This window comes from Theropithecus gelada, chromosome 16 (assembly GCF_003255815.1).
Source record: "Theropithecus gelada isolate Dixy chromosome 16, Tgel_1.0, whole genome shotgun sequence".
Classification (NCBI taxonomy): domain Eukaryota; kingdom Metazoa; phylum Chordata; class Mammalia; order Primates; family Cercopithecidae; genus Theropithecus; species Theropithecus gelada.
Genome location: NC_037684.1, coordinates 30,704,657 through 30,719,186, shown reverse-complemented (window position 1 = coordinate 30,719,186; position 14,530 = coordinate 30,704,657). Strand labels below are relative to the sequence as shown.

Below are 14,530 nucleotides of genomic sequence, written 5' to 3'. Positions count from 1 at the left end.
ACCTCCCCCCTTCCCCAGCCTCTGTCTCCTGGCACGCGCCGGTTTCCCGGACCCCGCGCAAGCGCGTGCCTCAGCCCTGCTGCGAAAGGGCGGGGGTAGAGAGCCTCTAGCCACCGAGAAAACCCCAAGTAACCCGAGGCTGCCCGGGACTAGGGCCACAGGGGTGAGGATAGGGAACCTAGGGCCAGAAGCATCCTGTAAATTTCAAGAAAAGGGAGGTGGTGGCGGGGGCGGGGTGCCTGGAAATGGAATGAAGGGTAAGTAAACATTTCTGAAGGCAAATTAAGCTCTAGGAGTGGTGCTGGGCACTATGAATTTAGGATTTTTGCTTTACTCCACTTTGCAGATGAAAAACCTCAGGCTCAGAGAGGTCAAGAAACTGAGTCAATATCATACAGCAAACGATTATATTCTGAAGCCCATTCTTTCTTCACTGACAGAGTAAAGACAGTAAATTATTTTTTTCTTTCTTTCATTCTTTTTTCTTTCCTTCCTTTTCTTTCTTTCTTCCTTTCTTTCTTCCTTCCTTCCTTCCTTTCTTCCTTTCTTCTTTTTTTTTTTTTCATAAAATCCAGATCCTGCACAAGAGAGTAAAGTCTTTTGGAGGATGTGGAATGGGAAAGTGACCCCCTAGACCCTAATCCCCACCTCCCTCTCGGCCCCTCTCCCCGCCTCTTCCTTCCTGTCCCTCTAGTAGTTTAACTTCTACCCCCTGTGGCTATACCTCAGAAACCTGTGTAGCCAGAGATGGGAACGGAGGCCACAGAGCAGGTGGGAGTGGGGGCAGGGAGGGGGAGAAGGGTTACAGAGAGGGAGGAAACAGGGAAGGAATGGGATTCTCCACCTGGCAATAGGCCTCTGCCATCCTATGGCTTATTCGGGATTCTTGGCACTATCTCAGACTAGGAGTCCTCCAGATAAATGGGCTGGTGGTGTGAGGCTGGGGTTGTGGGACGGAGACTAGGGCTGAGGGGAAAGGCGGGTTGAACCTAGAGGTCCAGGGTCCCACCTGGGCCCTGAAAACCTGAGTCCCAACCCCGGAGACCCCCTTGGCATGAGTGGTTCAGTGTGCTGGTATTGGAGGTAGAGGGAAGGTGGGTAGGGAAGGGAAAGAAGACAAACAGAAACCCACCCCAGACCGAGGTTGGAGTGCAGGACTCAGGTCTGAGAAAAAGCCTGCATATGGGCATTATTCCAGGAGAGGGCGCTGCAAAGGGAACTGAAGCTCTAGGATTTATTAATAATACAACTCTGGGCTGGGTCCGGTAGCTCAGGCCTGTAATCCCAGGACTTTGGGAGGCCGAGGTGGGTGGATCACCTGAGGCCAGGAGTTCGAGACCAGCCTGGCCAACATGGTGAAACCCCATCTCTACTAAAAATACAAAAATTAGCTGGGCGTGGTGGTGGGTGTCTGTAGTGGGGCGTCTGTAGTCCCACCTACTCGGGAGGTTGAGGCAGGAGAATCGCTTGAACCTGGGAGGCAGAGATTGCAGTGAATCGAGATTGTGCCACTGCAATCCAGCCTGGGCGACAGAGCAAGGCTCTGTCTCCAAAAATAATAATAATAAATAATAATAATACAAACTCTGTATTATGGTCTTTGGAGAACACAAGTTCTCCCCAGCCATTATCTTCCGTATTGCCATCTTCACAGCAAATCTTGAGAGGTCGGCTGGTCAGGATTTATAATCTCAACATTACATGTTAGGTAACTGAGGTCTAGAAAGAGCAAGTGACTTGCTCAAGGTCACCTAGAAAGCTGGAAGCAGAGATAGGAGGAGTGCAAGAGAAGCCTAGGCCTGCTGAAGGTGTGCTAGGAAGAGTCTGGAGAAGAGCTTATGTCTCTCCGTGTACTGTTACATCTGACCACACAGGAGCTCTCAGCTTGGAAGGCATGTGTGGGCAGGGGAGTGGTGTGGTCAGATGTGTCTCATAAGATCCCGCCTCTCATTTGACCCTCCCAGGTCTCCTGGGGCCATTACTCTGGGGATGAAGAGGAGGCATACTCGGCTGAGCCGCTGCCAGAGCTTTGCTACAAGGCCGATGTCCAGGCCTTCAGCCGGGCCTTCCAACCCAGTGTCTCCCTGACCGTGGCTGCGCTGGGTCTGGCCGGCAATGGCCTGGTCCTGGCTACCCACCTAGCAGCCCGACGCGCAGCGCGCTCGCCCACCTCCGCCCACCTGCTCCAGCTGGCCCTGGCCGACCTCTTGCTGGCCCTGACTCTGCCCTTCGCGGCAGCAGGGGCTCTTCAGGGCTGGAGTCTGGGAAGTGTCACCTGCCGCACCATCTCTGGCCTCTACTCGGCCTCCTTCCACGCCGGCTTCCTCTTCCTGGCCTGTATCAGCGCCGACCGCTACGTGGCCATAGCGCGAGCGCTCCCAGCAGGGCCGCGGCCCTCCACTCCCGGCCGCGCACACTTGGTCTCTGTCATTGTGTGGCTGCTGTCGCTGCTCCTGGCGCTGCCTGCGCTCCTCTTCAGCCGGGACGGGCAGCGGGAAGGCCAACGACGCTGTCGTCTCATTTTCCCCGAGGGCCTCACGCAGACGGTGAAGGGGGCGAGCGCCGTGGCGCAGGTGGCCCTGGGCTTCGCGCTGCCGCTGGGCGTCATGGTAGCCTGCTACGCGCTCCTGGGCCGCACGCTGCTGGCCGCCAGGGGGCCCGAGCGCCGGCGTGCGCTGCGCGTCGTGGTGGCTCTGGTGGCGGCCTTCGTGGTGCTGCAGCTGCCCTACAGCCTCGCCCTGCTGCTGGAGACGGCCGATCTACTGGCTGCGCGCGAGCGGAGCTGCCCAGCCAGCAAACGCAAGGATGTCGCACTGCTGGTGACCAGCGGCTTGGCCCTCGCCCGCTGCGGCCTCAATCCAGTGCTCTACGCCTTCCTGGGTCTGCGCTTCCGCCAGGACCTGCGGAGGCTGCTACGGGGTGGGGGATGCCCCTCAGGGCCTCATCGCCGCCGCGGCTGCCCCCGCCGGCCCCGCCTTTCTTCCTGCTCAGCTCCCACGGAGACCCACAGTCTCTCCTGGGACAACTAGGGCTGCGAATCTAGAGGAGGGGGCAGGCTGAGGGTCGTGGGAAAGGGGAGTAGGTGGGGGGACACTGAGAAAGAGACAGGGACCTAAAGGGACTACCTCTGTGCCTTGCCACATTAAATCGATAACATGGAAATTAGATGCAACCCAACAACTGTTACTATTTTTGAGTCACCGACTTGGAAGTGATTTGTGGCAGGGCAGAGCCGGTGGGTTAACATCCCGCCCCTGCCCGCCCCTCAACCCCAGCGCTTGGCTCTCTGAGTGGAAGACGCTGAGGGCCTGGGTGGGGGTGGGGGGCTGCTGAGTCTGCTAAAGCTCTAGCCACTGACACTCCCTCCACCGTCACCCGGCCTCAGCCAACAGAGGTGAGGTGGGAAAGCTGCCAGGCAAGGAGGGGCGCGGGTTCCTCTTGCAATACTGTAAAGCAGAGCTTTCTAACAACCAGAGCGCTCTCCAGTAATGGCTGCCTTAGCAAATACGGAGTTCCCGCTATTGGAATGTTCAGACCGTCGTGGACGCTGTGGGCCTTTGCGTGGTGTGGGGGGAGGGGGGAGAGGGGCAAGAGATTCCCGTTTTGGGTGGGCATTTGGATTACATTACCAGTTTACAATCCCTTCCTAGTGTCTGATGGAAGGAAAATGAAAAAATTAATTTTAAAAGTTGAGTTGAAGTTTTTCACCTTGAAGAAAAACCTAGGAGGGACTGCAATCTGCAAATTTCCGGAGTAGTTATCAGGGGTGCGGTGGGGGTGAGGGATACTTGCTGTTCTCCATCTTCTCTGGGGACTGGGTCAGAGGAAATGCACTGAGCTGGCCGGAAAGAGAGAGGTTGGATATGGGAAAAAACTTCTCTGCAGGCAAGGGCCTGGGATCCAGACCGGGAAGATGGTTGTGGTATCTCTATTCCTAGGAAATCTCTCAGTACAGGCCACTCTCATCTGGAGAGAGGCCACAGCCGAGATGGCCTCTAAACCCGCTCGCATTGATTCCTGGTCTTTGTTTTACACAATCAAAACGGGCAGGATGGTGTTCACGTGCGACAGTTCTCGCGGTTTAATACCGGTCAGCAAAGCTGTCCCCACCACTCCAGCTTGGAGTCTAGGGTCGAGAAGGGCGGGGCGTGGCGAGGAGGTCTCAAGGGAGGCGCTGGCCCGACGGCCCCGCCCGTCCCGCCCTGCCCCGCCCCTTCCCGCCCATCCCAGCCCAGCCCGGGCTAGCAGTCCTTCTCAGAGCCTCCGGCAGCAGCTGCGAAAAGAGGTCCCCCACGGCCTCTAGGGGCCAGGATCCAGGGAAGACCCGGAGACGGCGCCGATCCTCAAAGGGTCCTCCTCGCCAGCCACTGGGGACCGACCTGGAACCCCCCATCAGAGATCTCGGGAATCGCCGCTGAGTCAGCAACACGCGCGCGCGCCCGCGAAGGCCGCGGCCCCGCCCCGGCCGCCTAACGCCTGGGTTAACCCCTTCCTACACAGAACAGCAGGATATTCGCCCTAAGAGGCCTCCACTCTGTTCCGAGACCACAGAATTCCTTAGAATCTCAAGCCACTCTCCCCAGCTGAGTTCGGTGAGCTGTGAGCTCTATATTCGATTTTATTTCTGGCCTAGGTCTGCGCCTTCCCAGAGTGCCTGCCTCAACTGCTTCACCTCAAAAAGGAGGTGAGGCCAAGTGCAGTGGCTCACACCTGTAATCCCAGCACTTTGGAAAGCCAAGCTGGGAGGATCGCTTGAGCCCAGGAGTTCGAGACCAGCCTAGGCAACATAGTGAGGCTCCATTTCTACAAAAAATACATTTAAAAAATTAGCCAGGCATAGTGGTGTGCACCTGTAGTCCCAGCTCCTGGAGAGGCTGAGGTGGGAGGATCCCTTGAGCCCAGGAGTTCGAGGCTGTAGTAAACTATGATGGCTCTACTGCACCCCAGCCTGGGCGAAACAGCGAGACCCTGTGTGGAAGAAAAAAAAAAAAAAAAAGAAAAAGGACAGGGGAGAGCTGAATCAGACCCAGAAACTCGAGAAACTGGACTCCTCCCCAGACGTGGAGGGCCACCTCCAGAGCTACATCCTCTTAGTAGCCAAGGCGTTTCCCTTTCTCAGGGACCCTGAGACGAGACAGGGGTTCAGAGAGCGACAGTTGGGTTTTCCTCTGTCCTGTACCAAAGCTCCTCACAGGGATTTTAATTTGTTGGTTGGTGAGCCAAGAGTTAAACCGAGAGCCTGAAGGCGGGCTTCCGTGACGTCACTAGCACCCCGCGTCCGACCTCAGAGACTGGGGCGTGGCTAACATCTTCTCGTCCCCTCCCTCCCTGTTTCCCCGCCCCTCCCCGCTGTCACCCAGCCAGGGGCACATGATGCAACCCACCGGGGTTTCAGCCGTCTGATTGGTAGCCGCGCCCGGCGCCAGGCACAGGGATTGGACAGAGGAGGCTGTGACGAAACCTGGACCCTGCCTAGTAAAGAAGGGAGGAGAGAAAGAAGAGAGAAGGGGGGCCCCCCGGGAGGGAGGGGGCTGGGGGGGGCGGGGTCCCAGCTCTGTGCTCGCGCCCCCAGCGCGCCAGTCCCGGGGCTGCAGGGAGCGCAGCGCGCGCGGCCCGGGCCCCGGCCACCGGACGCCCTACCGGACACGACCCTCCCTGGAGCTTGGACAACTGCCCACCTCGGACGCTGCACCGGACACTGCCCCCCACAGGGCTGGACACTCCAACGGACACTACTTCCCAGCTCCGGACATTGCTCCCTCCTCTCCCGGGGCCCTGGACGCTTTTCCCCCTCCCCCCTCCGGGGGCCCAGACACTGAGCCCCCCTCAGCGTCTGGCTAGCGTCCCCTTGCACCCCAGCCCAGGACACTGCCTCCTCCCTGTGCTCTTCTCCCTCCTGCTCCTCCCACCTCATCTTTCCCCTCCTCGGGTCGGAGCCCCGCCAGTTCCTCCGACCCCCTGCTGCTCGGCCGCGGCTGCCCGCGCCCCCATCCCCGGCTCCTCGCCCGGATGCCTCTCCCCGGGGGACTGTGGTGGCTTCTCTGCTGCCGTCGAGGCTTCACTCTTCTGCACCGGGACTACGGGGACGGCGAGCTTAGCGGGGACGGGGACGAGGACGAGGACGAGGAAACCTTTGAGCTACGGACCCCGAGTCCAGCGGGCGGCGGGAGGGTAAGTCCCGGGGGTTTGGAACCTCGTCTCAATCACTCTGTCTGCAACCGGCCGTGGAACTCGCTCCAGCCTCCAGCCACACGCTGCGCGCTTGGCGAACTAGGGACGTAGGGGAGGTTTTTGCCTGGGGGCCAAAGCCCCCGGGAGCTCTCGGAGCAGCAGCCCTACTCGGGATGTGCCTGTGGGCCTCCCGCCGCAGGCTGGGTGCTGTCCACCTGCTGGGGGCCCTGAGGCAGGGGAGGCGTCACGCGTGGCCCGACCTGGCCCTGCCTCTCCCTTCCCCGCTGGGCCCGCGTCCCATCCCGTCTCCTTCCGCCTCCGCCAGCGCCGAGGAATGTGGCGAGGCCGGCTGGGCGGCTGGAACGCCTGGGTCCCCCTCCGCTCCCAGTTCGCAAGCGCTGAGGCCAGATGCGAGAGCTCCCGTTGCGGAGACCTGGGCGAGGGGGAGAAGTCATCCCAGGATTGGGGTCTGTGGCGGGGACCCCACGGAAAAGGAGGTGGGGGCTCTTTGAGGACCCCTCCTCATTACCCTGCCACTCAGGACAGAACTCTCGGCTTTCCCGGGTGAGGCTCCTGGGAAACCCCTGAGGGAATGGATGGTGAGGGACACTGGGCTGCTGCCTGATTTTGTCGAATCTCCCCGTGGGGAAACGGAGGCACGATTGGTGTGGGAGACCTCCATCCCCTGACGTCTCCTCCCCCATCCCCCCTGCACACTGGCGGCCAGACTCCCGTGTGCTGTGGCCCAGGTCAGGCTCCCATCCCCCGCGCAGGGGTCCCCAGCAGGCCCAGTGGCTCGGTGCCCGGGTGGGGCGGGCTGCGCCGCCGGGTCCGGCGCCAGCACCTGGCGGAGGCGGAGGGTGGATAAATATAGAGGGGGGGAGGGAGGGAAGCAGGGCACTGCGATTAGGGGAGTTAGCCTAAGAGGGTGGTCAGTACCTGCCACATGTGGTGTGGCTGATAGCCCCACTCAGACCTTCCAGAAAATAGGTAGAGGTTCACATAGAAAAGGCGCAGGACCCAGGCGTCCCCAAACTTCCCGCTTGGGCAGGGTCAGCTTTACCAGGCCATTGCCTCCCTCATGCTCCACCTCAACTCCCCCTTTCCCGGAGCCTGGGGACAGGTGTCCCTGGCCCCCTCCCCCACCTCCCCCTCTTGGCTCTAGCAGTCTGGGAGCAATATGAGGATGGCACGGTTCCCCGCCTGGCTGGCCTCCGGGTTGGGTTTGTGGCCTCTCTCAGACCCCAGTCTACAGTTGAAGTTCCAGGACAGGGGGAAGGGAGGGGGAGGGGGAGGGCAAAACCCTGAACTACACCTGCCTCCAGAGGGTGTGCCATTCCTCAGTCTGGCCCGCCCTTCCTAAGCCCCAGAAAAGGGGCAGGGTCTCTGCTCACGGTTGGGTCTCAGAAGAGTCTATGGGAGAATGTAAGACGCTTTTGGAGAAAGCCCTATACTGAAAGGGCCCCCTGCCCTTCATTCACCTCTGTGCCTACCACCTGTCCTGCCTTGGCCAGGGAGGCAGTGTGGGAGAAGGGAAAACGAGGAGGAGAGGGTGCCTTGGAGCCTGGCAGAGCGAGCTAACCTCTCCTTTTTCAAAGATGGGAAAACTAAGGCCCAGAGATGGAAAGAGACTTGCCCAAGGTTCCACAGTGAGTTAGTGGTGGAGTGGGAATTGGAACCCGGGTCTCCTGACTCTCTGCCCAGTGCTCTTTCCACCCGACCCTACCCTTGATTGTATCTTCAAAGGGTGACTGAGAGGAGCTTTGGCTCCTTAGCTCCTGCTGTTCTGGAGAGCTGGTCCTGTTGCGATAGGCGGGAGGGGCGAGCCCAGCGGCTCCAGCGCGCTCCACCCCAGTCACGACCCCACTCTGTGATTCCTTCCTCAATCCCCTGAGCAGTCCTGTCCTGAGGGCAGAAGGCACGAACCTTGCGCAGGAAGGGCTTTGACCCTAAGGGCTTCCCCGCCTGTCTCCCCAGGGTCCCCTGGAAGTGACACTGACTCAGCCGGTGAGGAGCGGGCCTGTCTCCAACAGGTGAGCTACGCCCCTACGTCCCATAGTCTCGAGACCCCAGCCTGTTCCCGGGACCCCCATCCTCACTGTCTCCTCTAGCGGTTGCGCAATAAGGGAGAGGCCCTACGCCGGACGCTGTGGTTTGGCTGGGGTCCCGGGGGGAGGTCCGACTGGGGGCGCGGGGAGAAAGAGGGGGGTCGGGGCTATTTCTGGTGCGAGGTCAGAATGGCCCAGCGGTTCCCACAGCCTGGGGGAGGGGTGCCCAGCTTGGGAGCAGACACTCTTGCGGTCTGGGGAGCCCCTACAGAGGAGCCCCCTAGAGGCGGAGTGGAGGCCCAACCCTCCCTCCCCTCTGGCCCAGGCTGCAGAGCTGGGAGGAAACTTGGAGCCTCATCCCGGAGAAAGGGCTGCCGGAGGAAGACCCAGACATCGTTGTGAAAGGTAGAGACCCCCTCAGTGCACTCTGGAGGTCCCCAATCCCAACCCTCCAGAGACTATGTGTCCTACTGATGTTCCTTCCCTCCCTCTCCTGCCCCCAGGTTGGCTGTACCGGGAGCCCCGCGGAGGAGGGGCGCGACCCTGGCTGCCCCCGCGCCGAGCCTGGTTTGTGCTCACTCGAGACTCCTTGGATCAGTTCAGCAGTAGCGGGAAGGGGGCGCGGCGTCTCGGGAGCCTCGTGCTCACCAGCCTGTGCTCGGTGACCGGCCCAGAGCGCAGGCGTAAGGAGACAGGTGAGACCTCCTGGGGACTCTCTTACCTTCCTGGGCAGGGGCCCCAGCAGACCCTAATGGCCCTCTCCGGCCTCTCTTTTCCGCAGGTCTGTGGTCAGTGACTGTGTCTGGTCGGAAACACAGTGTCAGCCTCTGCTCCCCACGCCAGGCAGAGGCTGAGCGCTGGGGGGTGGCATTGCGGGAAGTGATTGCCTCCAAGGCACCCCTGGAGACCCCCACCCAGCTACTGCTCAGGGACATACAGGTAAGAGAGGACACCAGGGAGAGCCAGGAGAGTGGTGGACCCCAAAGCTTTCTGGGCTTGTGAGGAATTCCCTTCCTTATCAAGGTGACCCTCTCCCTGTTCCCCTAGGAAAGTTGCGGGGACCCAGAGGCAGTTGCCCTCATTTACCTGCGGAACCCGATTCTGAGACACACTAGTGGAGCCTTGTACGCCCCGCTCCTGCCCCTGCCCTACGGAGTCAGCGCCCCAGGTGAGTGGTCCCATGGCCCAAGTCCCCTGGATGGGATGGGGTGGATCAGAGGTAAGAATCTGAATCCCTTAACTGGCAGGGACCTAAGCATCCTTTAGGGGCCTGCCAGTTCCTCACTTTTCAAAGGATTAAGGTGAAACTGGAAGCTGGCCAGGGTGGAGGGGAGGAAGCCAGCACCCACAAAAGGGTCCTCTTTGACCACCTTCTCTATGGCTTTCATTCTGACTACTGATTTTCCTTCAGGAGTTTGTACATTCTCCTATTTTTTCATTATACTCTTGAGACCATGCCATATTACCTTTACAAGTGGTATAAAAGCTACCACTTTTGTAGAACGTGCTGGCCTCATCAAATTGTACTTCTCCCTAAATGGTTTAGTGAATGGCCCAGGTCCTAAAGTTAGAGGATTAAAGGGTGCTGGGAGAGGAACCCGGGTTTTCTGACTCCTAGTCCATCCTGTTTTCTGACCTATGGTGGTGAGCCTCAGTATCGAGCTACAGAATCTGGGGTGTGAATCTACAGCCCTTCAGCCGTCCCTCTCCCTAAGTCCAAATCCAGGCTTAGTGGGATTGGGAAGGGGATTCCTGGGAGGCAGAGGTTAAGAGTCTGGCTTCGTGGGACCACTGCTTTCCCTTCACTCTTCCTGTCGTTCGTACCCTCCTCTCCCTGCCACCCCATCCCCTTATATTCCCTCTGACTTTCCCCTGGTTCATACCTTCCTCCCAGGGCGCAGCTCTGTGTTCCCTTTCCAAACCGTCCCTCCGCCCCCACCCTCCCACAGGTCCGGGCTATGCACCCCTGCGCGAGGAGGCGGTGCGGCTGTTCTTGGCGCTGCAGGCGCTGGAGGGGGCGCGGCGCCCCGGGCCCTTGATGCAGGGTGTGCTCCAAACCTGCCGGGACTTGCCCGCGCTCCGGGATGAACTCTTCCTGCAGCTGGCTAAGCAGACCTCGGGCCCTGCAGGCCCCCCCGGGCTCCCGGCTACCCAAGACCCTGCGACCCTGCGGTACTGGCAACTCCTCACCTGCATGAGCTGCACCTTCCGGCCTGGGGGAGCTGTGCGGGGGCACCTCCTGGGGCACTTGGAGAGGTGAGAGGGGCGGGGCGGGGGTTACGGCCTAGGCGAGGAGCTACCGGGCTGGGAGAGAACGAAAGGTCTTTTGCAAAAGGCTTGGTAGGTAAAGAACCCTGTAATACATACAGTGCCTTTGTGGAAGATACAAGATCCTATCTCAGTTGTGAGCGGATGAATTACAATAAAACGCCCCCCTTGGACTGAGGAATTATGAAAAGGCTGCTTTTCCTCGAGCTGATGCAGGCCAGCGCCAGGGCTTAGGAAAATGTAGTAAAGTGGCTGGATTTCGATTTCAGGTCGAAGGAAAATCACGCAGACTTTCGGAAGTGGTGGGAGCAGTTGGGAGAAAGCTGCCAGGGGACTTGAAAAGTAATTCAGCTCTATGCAAAGCACTGGGGATAGATTTAGAAGAGCCTTCAAAAACTTAAGTTGGGGCGGGGAGGAAATCGGCTAGATAAAATAAACTATAAGAGAAGAAGGCAAGAGGGAGGGGAAGAAAAGCCCTTGGAGTATTGATCCTTGGGTTCCTCCCAACCAGGACCGAGCAGGCACTCCCGGACTCGGAATTGGCGGAATATGCGCGCTTCATCCGGAAAGCGCTGGGCCGGACGCGCGGCCGAGAGCTGGTGCCCTCGCTGGCGGAGATTTCCGCGCTGAGCCAACGGCAGGAGCTGCTGTGTACCGTGCACTGTCCGGGGGCTGGTGCCTGTACTGTGGCCATCGACTCCCACACCACGGCGGGGGAGGTGAGGCCAGAGAAAGGCCCCATGACCTCCAACCCACCCTGCCAGCTTCTCACGCTTGTCTCACCCGCTTCCTGGACCCTAGGTTTGCCCCGAGTCTCAGATTATTTTGGTAAGGGAGGGAGTGGTGGTGACAGGACTAAGAGACCCCTTCTAATTGAATCAACCCCTCCCAGAATCCTGGCAAGACCCCTGAGTGGTCTGACTTTCCCCTCACTCTCCTCTTCTAGGTGGCTCGAGAGCTGGTGGGGCGGCTGGGCTTGGCCCGCAGCCGCAACGCATTCGCACTGTACGAGCAGCGAGGGACCCAGGAGCGAGCCCTGGCTGGGGGGACCCTCGTGGCCGACGTGCTCACCAGGTTTGAGAAGTAAATGTCCGGCCCCAGCCCTGCTCTCTATTAGCCCGTCCACTTCTCAGCTGAGGTCAGTCGCTAAGCGGACATTATCCAGCGCTTGCCCCTGGCCCTGCGCTGTGGTGTTCGCTGGTTTACAGACGGACCTGCCTGCCGCAGGTTTGCAGTCCGACTTCAGCCTCACATCCGCGGTGGGCTCCGCCCAGGCCCCGCCCCAAACATATGGACCCGCCCCCACCCCGAGCTGCCCTAGCTGTGCGGTCAGGCTTCTCCCTAGTGCGGCGTCCGCTCCTCTTCTGCAGCTTGGCCGCGGAGGAAGCTGGGTTGGAGGATTCGCCCGACTCCGGGTGGAGACTATGTCTGCGTCTTCACGGACCTCTGCACCCTGAGGGGCTGTCCCCAGACGGTCACGAACTGCCTTTCCTCTTTGAGCAGGTGAGGCTCTCCGGCGTTCACGCCTCCAAACAGACCCCCAAGCCTGAACCCCTGGTTTTCGGGCCATCTCATTACTATGGCAGCCCCGCGGGAGGCTTGACTGGAACCTAGACCTCCTCAGATTCCGAGAGGCGTTTTCGCCTGACGCCGGGTGCCTCCCCTGCAGGCTCACGCTCTGCTGCTGCGGGGCCGGCCGCCCCCACCCGACGACACGCTGCGCGCCCTGGCGGCGCTGCGCCTGCAGAGCCTGCACCGGGACTTCTCCCCGCGGGTGCCCCTGCCCCGCCTGGACCGCCTGCTCCCGCCCCCGGCCCCGCCGCGCGAAGACCCGCCCCGCCCGACCCCCAGGCCGCCCCCCTCCGCTGCCCTGCTGGCCGGGGCCCTCTGGAGCCCGGGCCTGGCCAAGAGGCGGGCGGAGCGGGCACGGCGCGGCGGGGCCGGCCGCATGGCGGGAAGCATGGCCCGCGAGGGAGGAGGCGGCGCCGGCACGGCAGCTGCAGTGCTGGGCGGCTGGAAGCGGCTGCGGGGCATGGGCCGAGCTGAGGCCATGGCCGCCTACCTGGCCCTGGCGGCGCAGTGTCCGGGGTTCGGCGCTGCTCGGTATGACGTTCTGGAGCTGAGCACGGTGAGGGGGAGAAGGGAGAAGGGGACTCTGGCGGCCCAAGCACCACACCTTTGCCCCAGAGCCACAGGTCCCACGGAGGGTCACGTCATTCCCCACATCTAGAACAGCTGCCCACCTCAAACCCCAGGAGTCACCAGCCCTTGGGCCCTCACATCCCTGGAGCCTTAGCCCCCTCCACACACGTGCTGTGAATCATAGGGGGATCAGGAAACTCCTGCTCACAGACACCCATCTCCCCCTACCAAAAATAACGCTGGACTCCTCCTTCCACCCTGACTCTGCCCCTGTGTCTGCAGGAGCCTGGTGGGGGTGCTCCACAGAAGCTATGCCTGGGCTTGGGAGCCAAGGCCATGTCTCTCTCCCGGCCGGGGGAGACAGAGCCCATCCACAGTGTCAGCTATGGCCATGTGGCCGCCTGCCAGCTAATGGGCCCCCACACTCTGGCCTTGAGGGTGGGAGAGAGCCAGCTCCTCCTGCAGAGCCCCCAGGTGAGTGGGAAGAGGAGTTGTGGGAGGAGGAGAGAAGGGAAGGGATGTCAGGAAACATTTTCGGAACACCAAGCATGGGCCAGGTAGAGTTCTAAGCACTGGGGATCCAGCAGTGATCACAGACAAGCTGAAGGAGCTTACACTAGAGTGGGGGAGTCAGACAATAAACAAGGAATCCCAGGCTATGAAAACAGTGAGAAATGCTACAAAGGAAAGAATGATGTGACAGGAAGTCAGAGAAGGGTTCTCAAAAACGGTGCCATTTAAGCTAGCCAGGGAAGACCTGGGGGAACAGCATTCCAGGTGGAAAGAATTGCAAGGCGGCCAGGTGCAGTGGCTTGTGCCTGTAATCCCAGCACTTGGGAAGGCCGGGGCAGGCGGATGACAAAGTCAGGAGGTCAAGACCATCCTGACCAACATGGTGAAACCCTGTCTTTACTAAAAATACAAAAATTAGCTGCGGGTGGTGGCGCACACCTGTAGTCCCAGCTACTCGGGAGGCTGAGGTAGAAGAATTGATTGAACCCGGGAGGCAGAGGTTGCAGTGGGCCGAGGCACTCCAGCCTGGCAACAGAGCAAGACTCCATCTCGACACCACCACCACCAAAAAAAAAAAAAAAAAAAAAAAAAAAGAATGTTAGAAGAGCAGAAAGAACCAAGTATGACTGGCACATAGAAATGAAGGAGACAGTGATGATAAGGAAGAAAAGGTTGCAGGGCCATAGCACGTAGGACCGTGGTGGGGAAACTGGAGCCCTAGAGCCTGGAGAAAGGATGAGAAAAAGAAGAGAACCTGGCAGCGCCTGTTGCACACTGACCTCTGCCCTCTCTTAGGTGGAAGAGATCATGCAGCTGGTGAATGCCTACTTGGCCAACCCCTCCCCCGAGAGGCCCTGCAGCAGCTCTTCTCGTCCATGCCAAGACCTGCCAGACACCTCCCCTCCCAGCCAGCACCCGGGCCTGGACGAGCCCCAGGGACAGTCTGGCTGCTTGGGGCAGCTGCAGGACTGAGCCTGCCAAGAGGTCACGACTTCCCTCCTGCCTCCAGCCTGGGCCAGGACTGCTCTGAGATTTGAGGGAAACATGGACCCTTTTGGCCCTGCAGGGACAGGGCACATCCCACACCCAAGGGCTACAATGGGTGTGGGCAATTTTCTAGTTTGTTTCTTAATTTATTTGTAGAAGAGAAGCAAAAAAAAAAAAAAAAAAAGTTTCTTATTTACACAAACCCTTCCTGTGGGAGTGTTATTCAGTGGGGCAAGTTAGAACCCCATAATGCAGAGCCCCGCCTCTGGGGACGCCCACACCCTGGGCTTTTACCAGGCTCTGGGGGAAGTCTGGACACCACAGCGCTTCACCCGCCCCCTCCTTGACCTTCCAGACTTAACCTCCTCCTGGCCATTATGCTGCCACAGGCTTGTGGGTGG

General features: G+C 60.0%; 2 protein-coding genes across 5 annotated transcripts; both read left to right on the top strand.

The window, feature by feature from the left end:
- Positions 1 to 743: 743 nt before the first annotated feature.
- CCR10 (C-C motif chemokine receptor 10) lies at positions 744 to 3,682 on the top strand. The gene is made up of 2 exons (XM_025361475.1): positions 744 to 771; positions 1,965 to 3,682. Exons 1-2 carry the CDS (start codon positions 748 to 750, stop codon positions 3,027 to 3,029), a joined length of 1,089 nt encoding a protein of 362 aa, XP_025217260.1. The 5' UTR covers positions 744 to 747; the 3' UTR covers positions 3,030 to 3,682.
- Positions 3,683 to 5,527: 1,845 nt separating this feature from the next.
- Positions 5,528 to 14,331, top strand: PLEKHH3 (pleckstrin homology, MyTH4 and FERM domain containing H3). 4 transcript variants are annotated; one of them, XR_003116315.1, is made up of 13 exons: positions 5,528 to 6,171; positions 8,149 to 8,204; positions 8,545 to 8,624; positions 8,723 to 8,914; positions 9,001 to 9,158; positions 9,267 to 9,387; positions 10,169 to 10,475; positions 10,999 to 11,206; positions 11,434 to 11,561; positions 11,858 to 11,990; positions 12,157 to 12,590; positions 12,912 to 13,103; positions 13,938 to 14,331. XR_003116315.1 is itself a non-coding variant. In XM_025363747.1 (13 exons), exons 1-13 carry the CDS (start codon positions 6,010 to 6,012, stop codon positions 14,112 to 14,114), a joined length of 2,373 nt encoding a protein of 790 aa, XP_025219532.1. In that variant the 5' UTR covers positions 5,528 to 6,009; the 3' UTR covers positions 14,115 to 14,331. The 4 variants fall into 4 exon arrangements, 2 of the variants coding, with proteins under 2 accessions (XP_025219532.1, XP_025219531.1); XR_003116314.1 differs by having other exon boundaries at positions 11,434 to 11,570; XM_025363747.1 differs by having other exon boundaries at positions 12,157 to 12,615.
- Positions 14,332 to 14,530: the final 199 nt, after the last annotated feature.

What these genes read in the sequence shown, in the direction of transcription:
- CCR10 (XM_025361475.1), top strand. Translation starts at nt 748, where the DNA reads ATGGGAACGGAGGCCACAGAGCAG. An exon ending in GAACGGAGGCCACAGAGCAG is followed by an intron (nt 772 to 1,964) that starts GTGGGAGTGGGG and finishes TGACCCTCCCAG; the next exon opens with GTCTCCTGGGGCCATTACTC.
- PLEKHH3 (XM_025363746.1), top strand. Translation starts at nt 6,010, where the DNA reads ATGCCTCTCCCCGGGGGACTGTGGTGGCTTCTCTGCTGCCGTCGAGGC. An exon ending in GCGCAGGCGTAAGGAGACAG is followed by an intron (nt 8,915 to 9,000) that starts GTGAGACCTCCT and finishes TCTTTTCCGCAG; the next exon opens with GTCTGTGGTCAGTGACTGTG. An exon ending in TACTGCTCAGGGACATACAG is followed by an intron (nt 9,159 to 9,266) that starts GTAAGAGAGGAC and finishes CTGTTCCCCTAG; the next exon opens with GAAAGTTGCGGGGACCCAGA.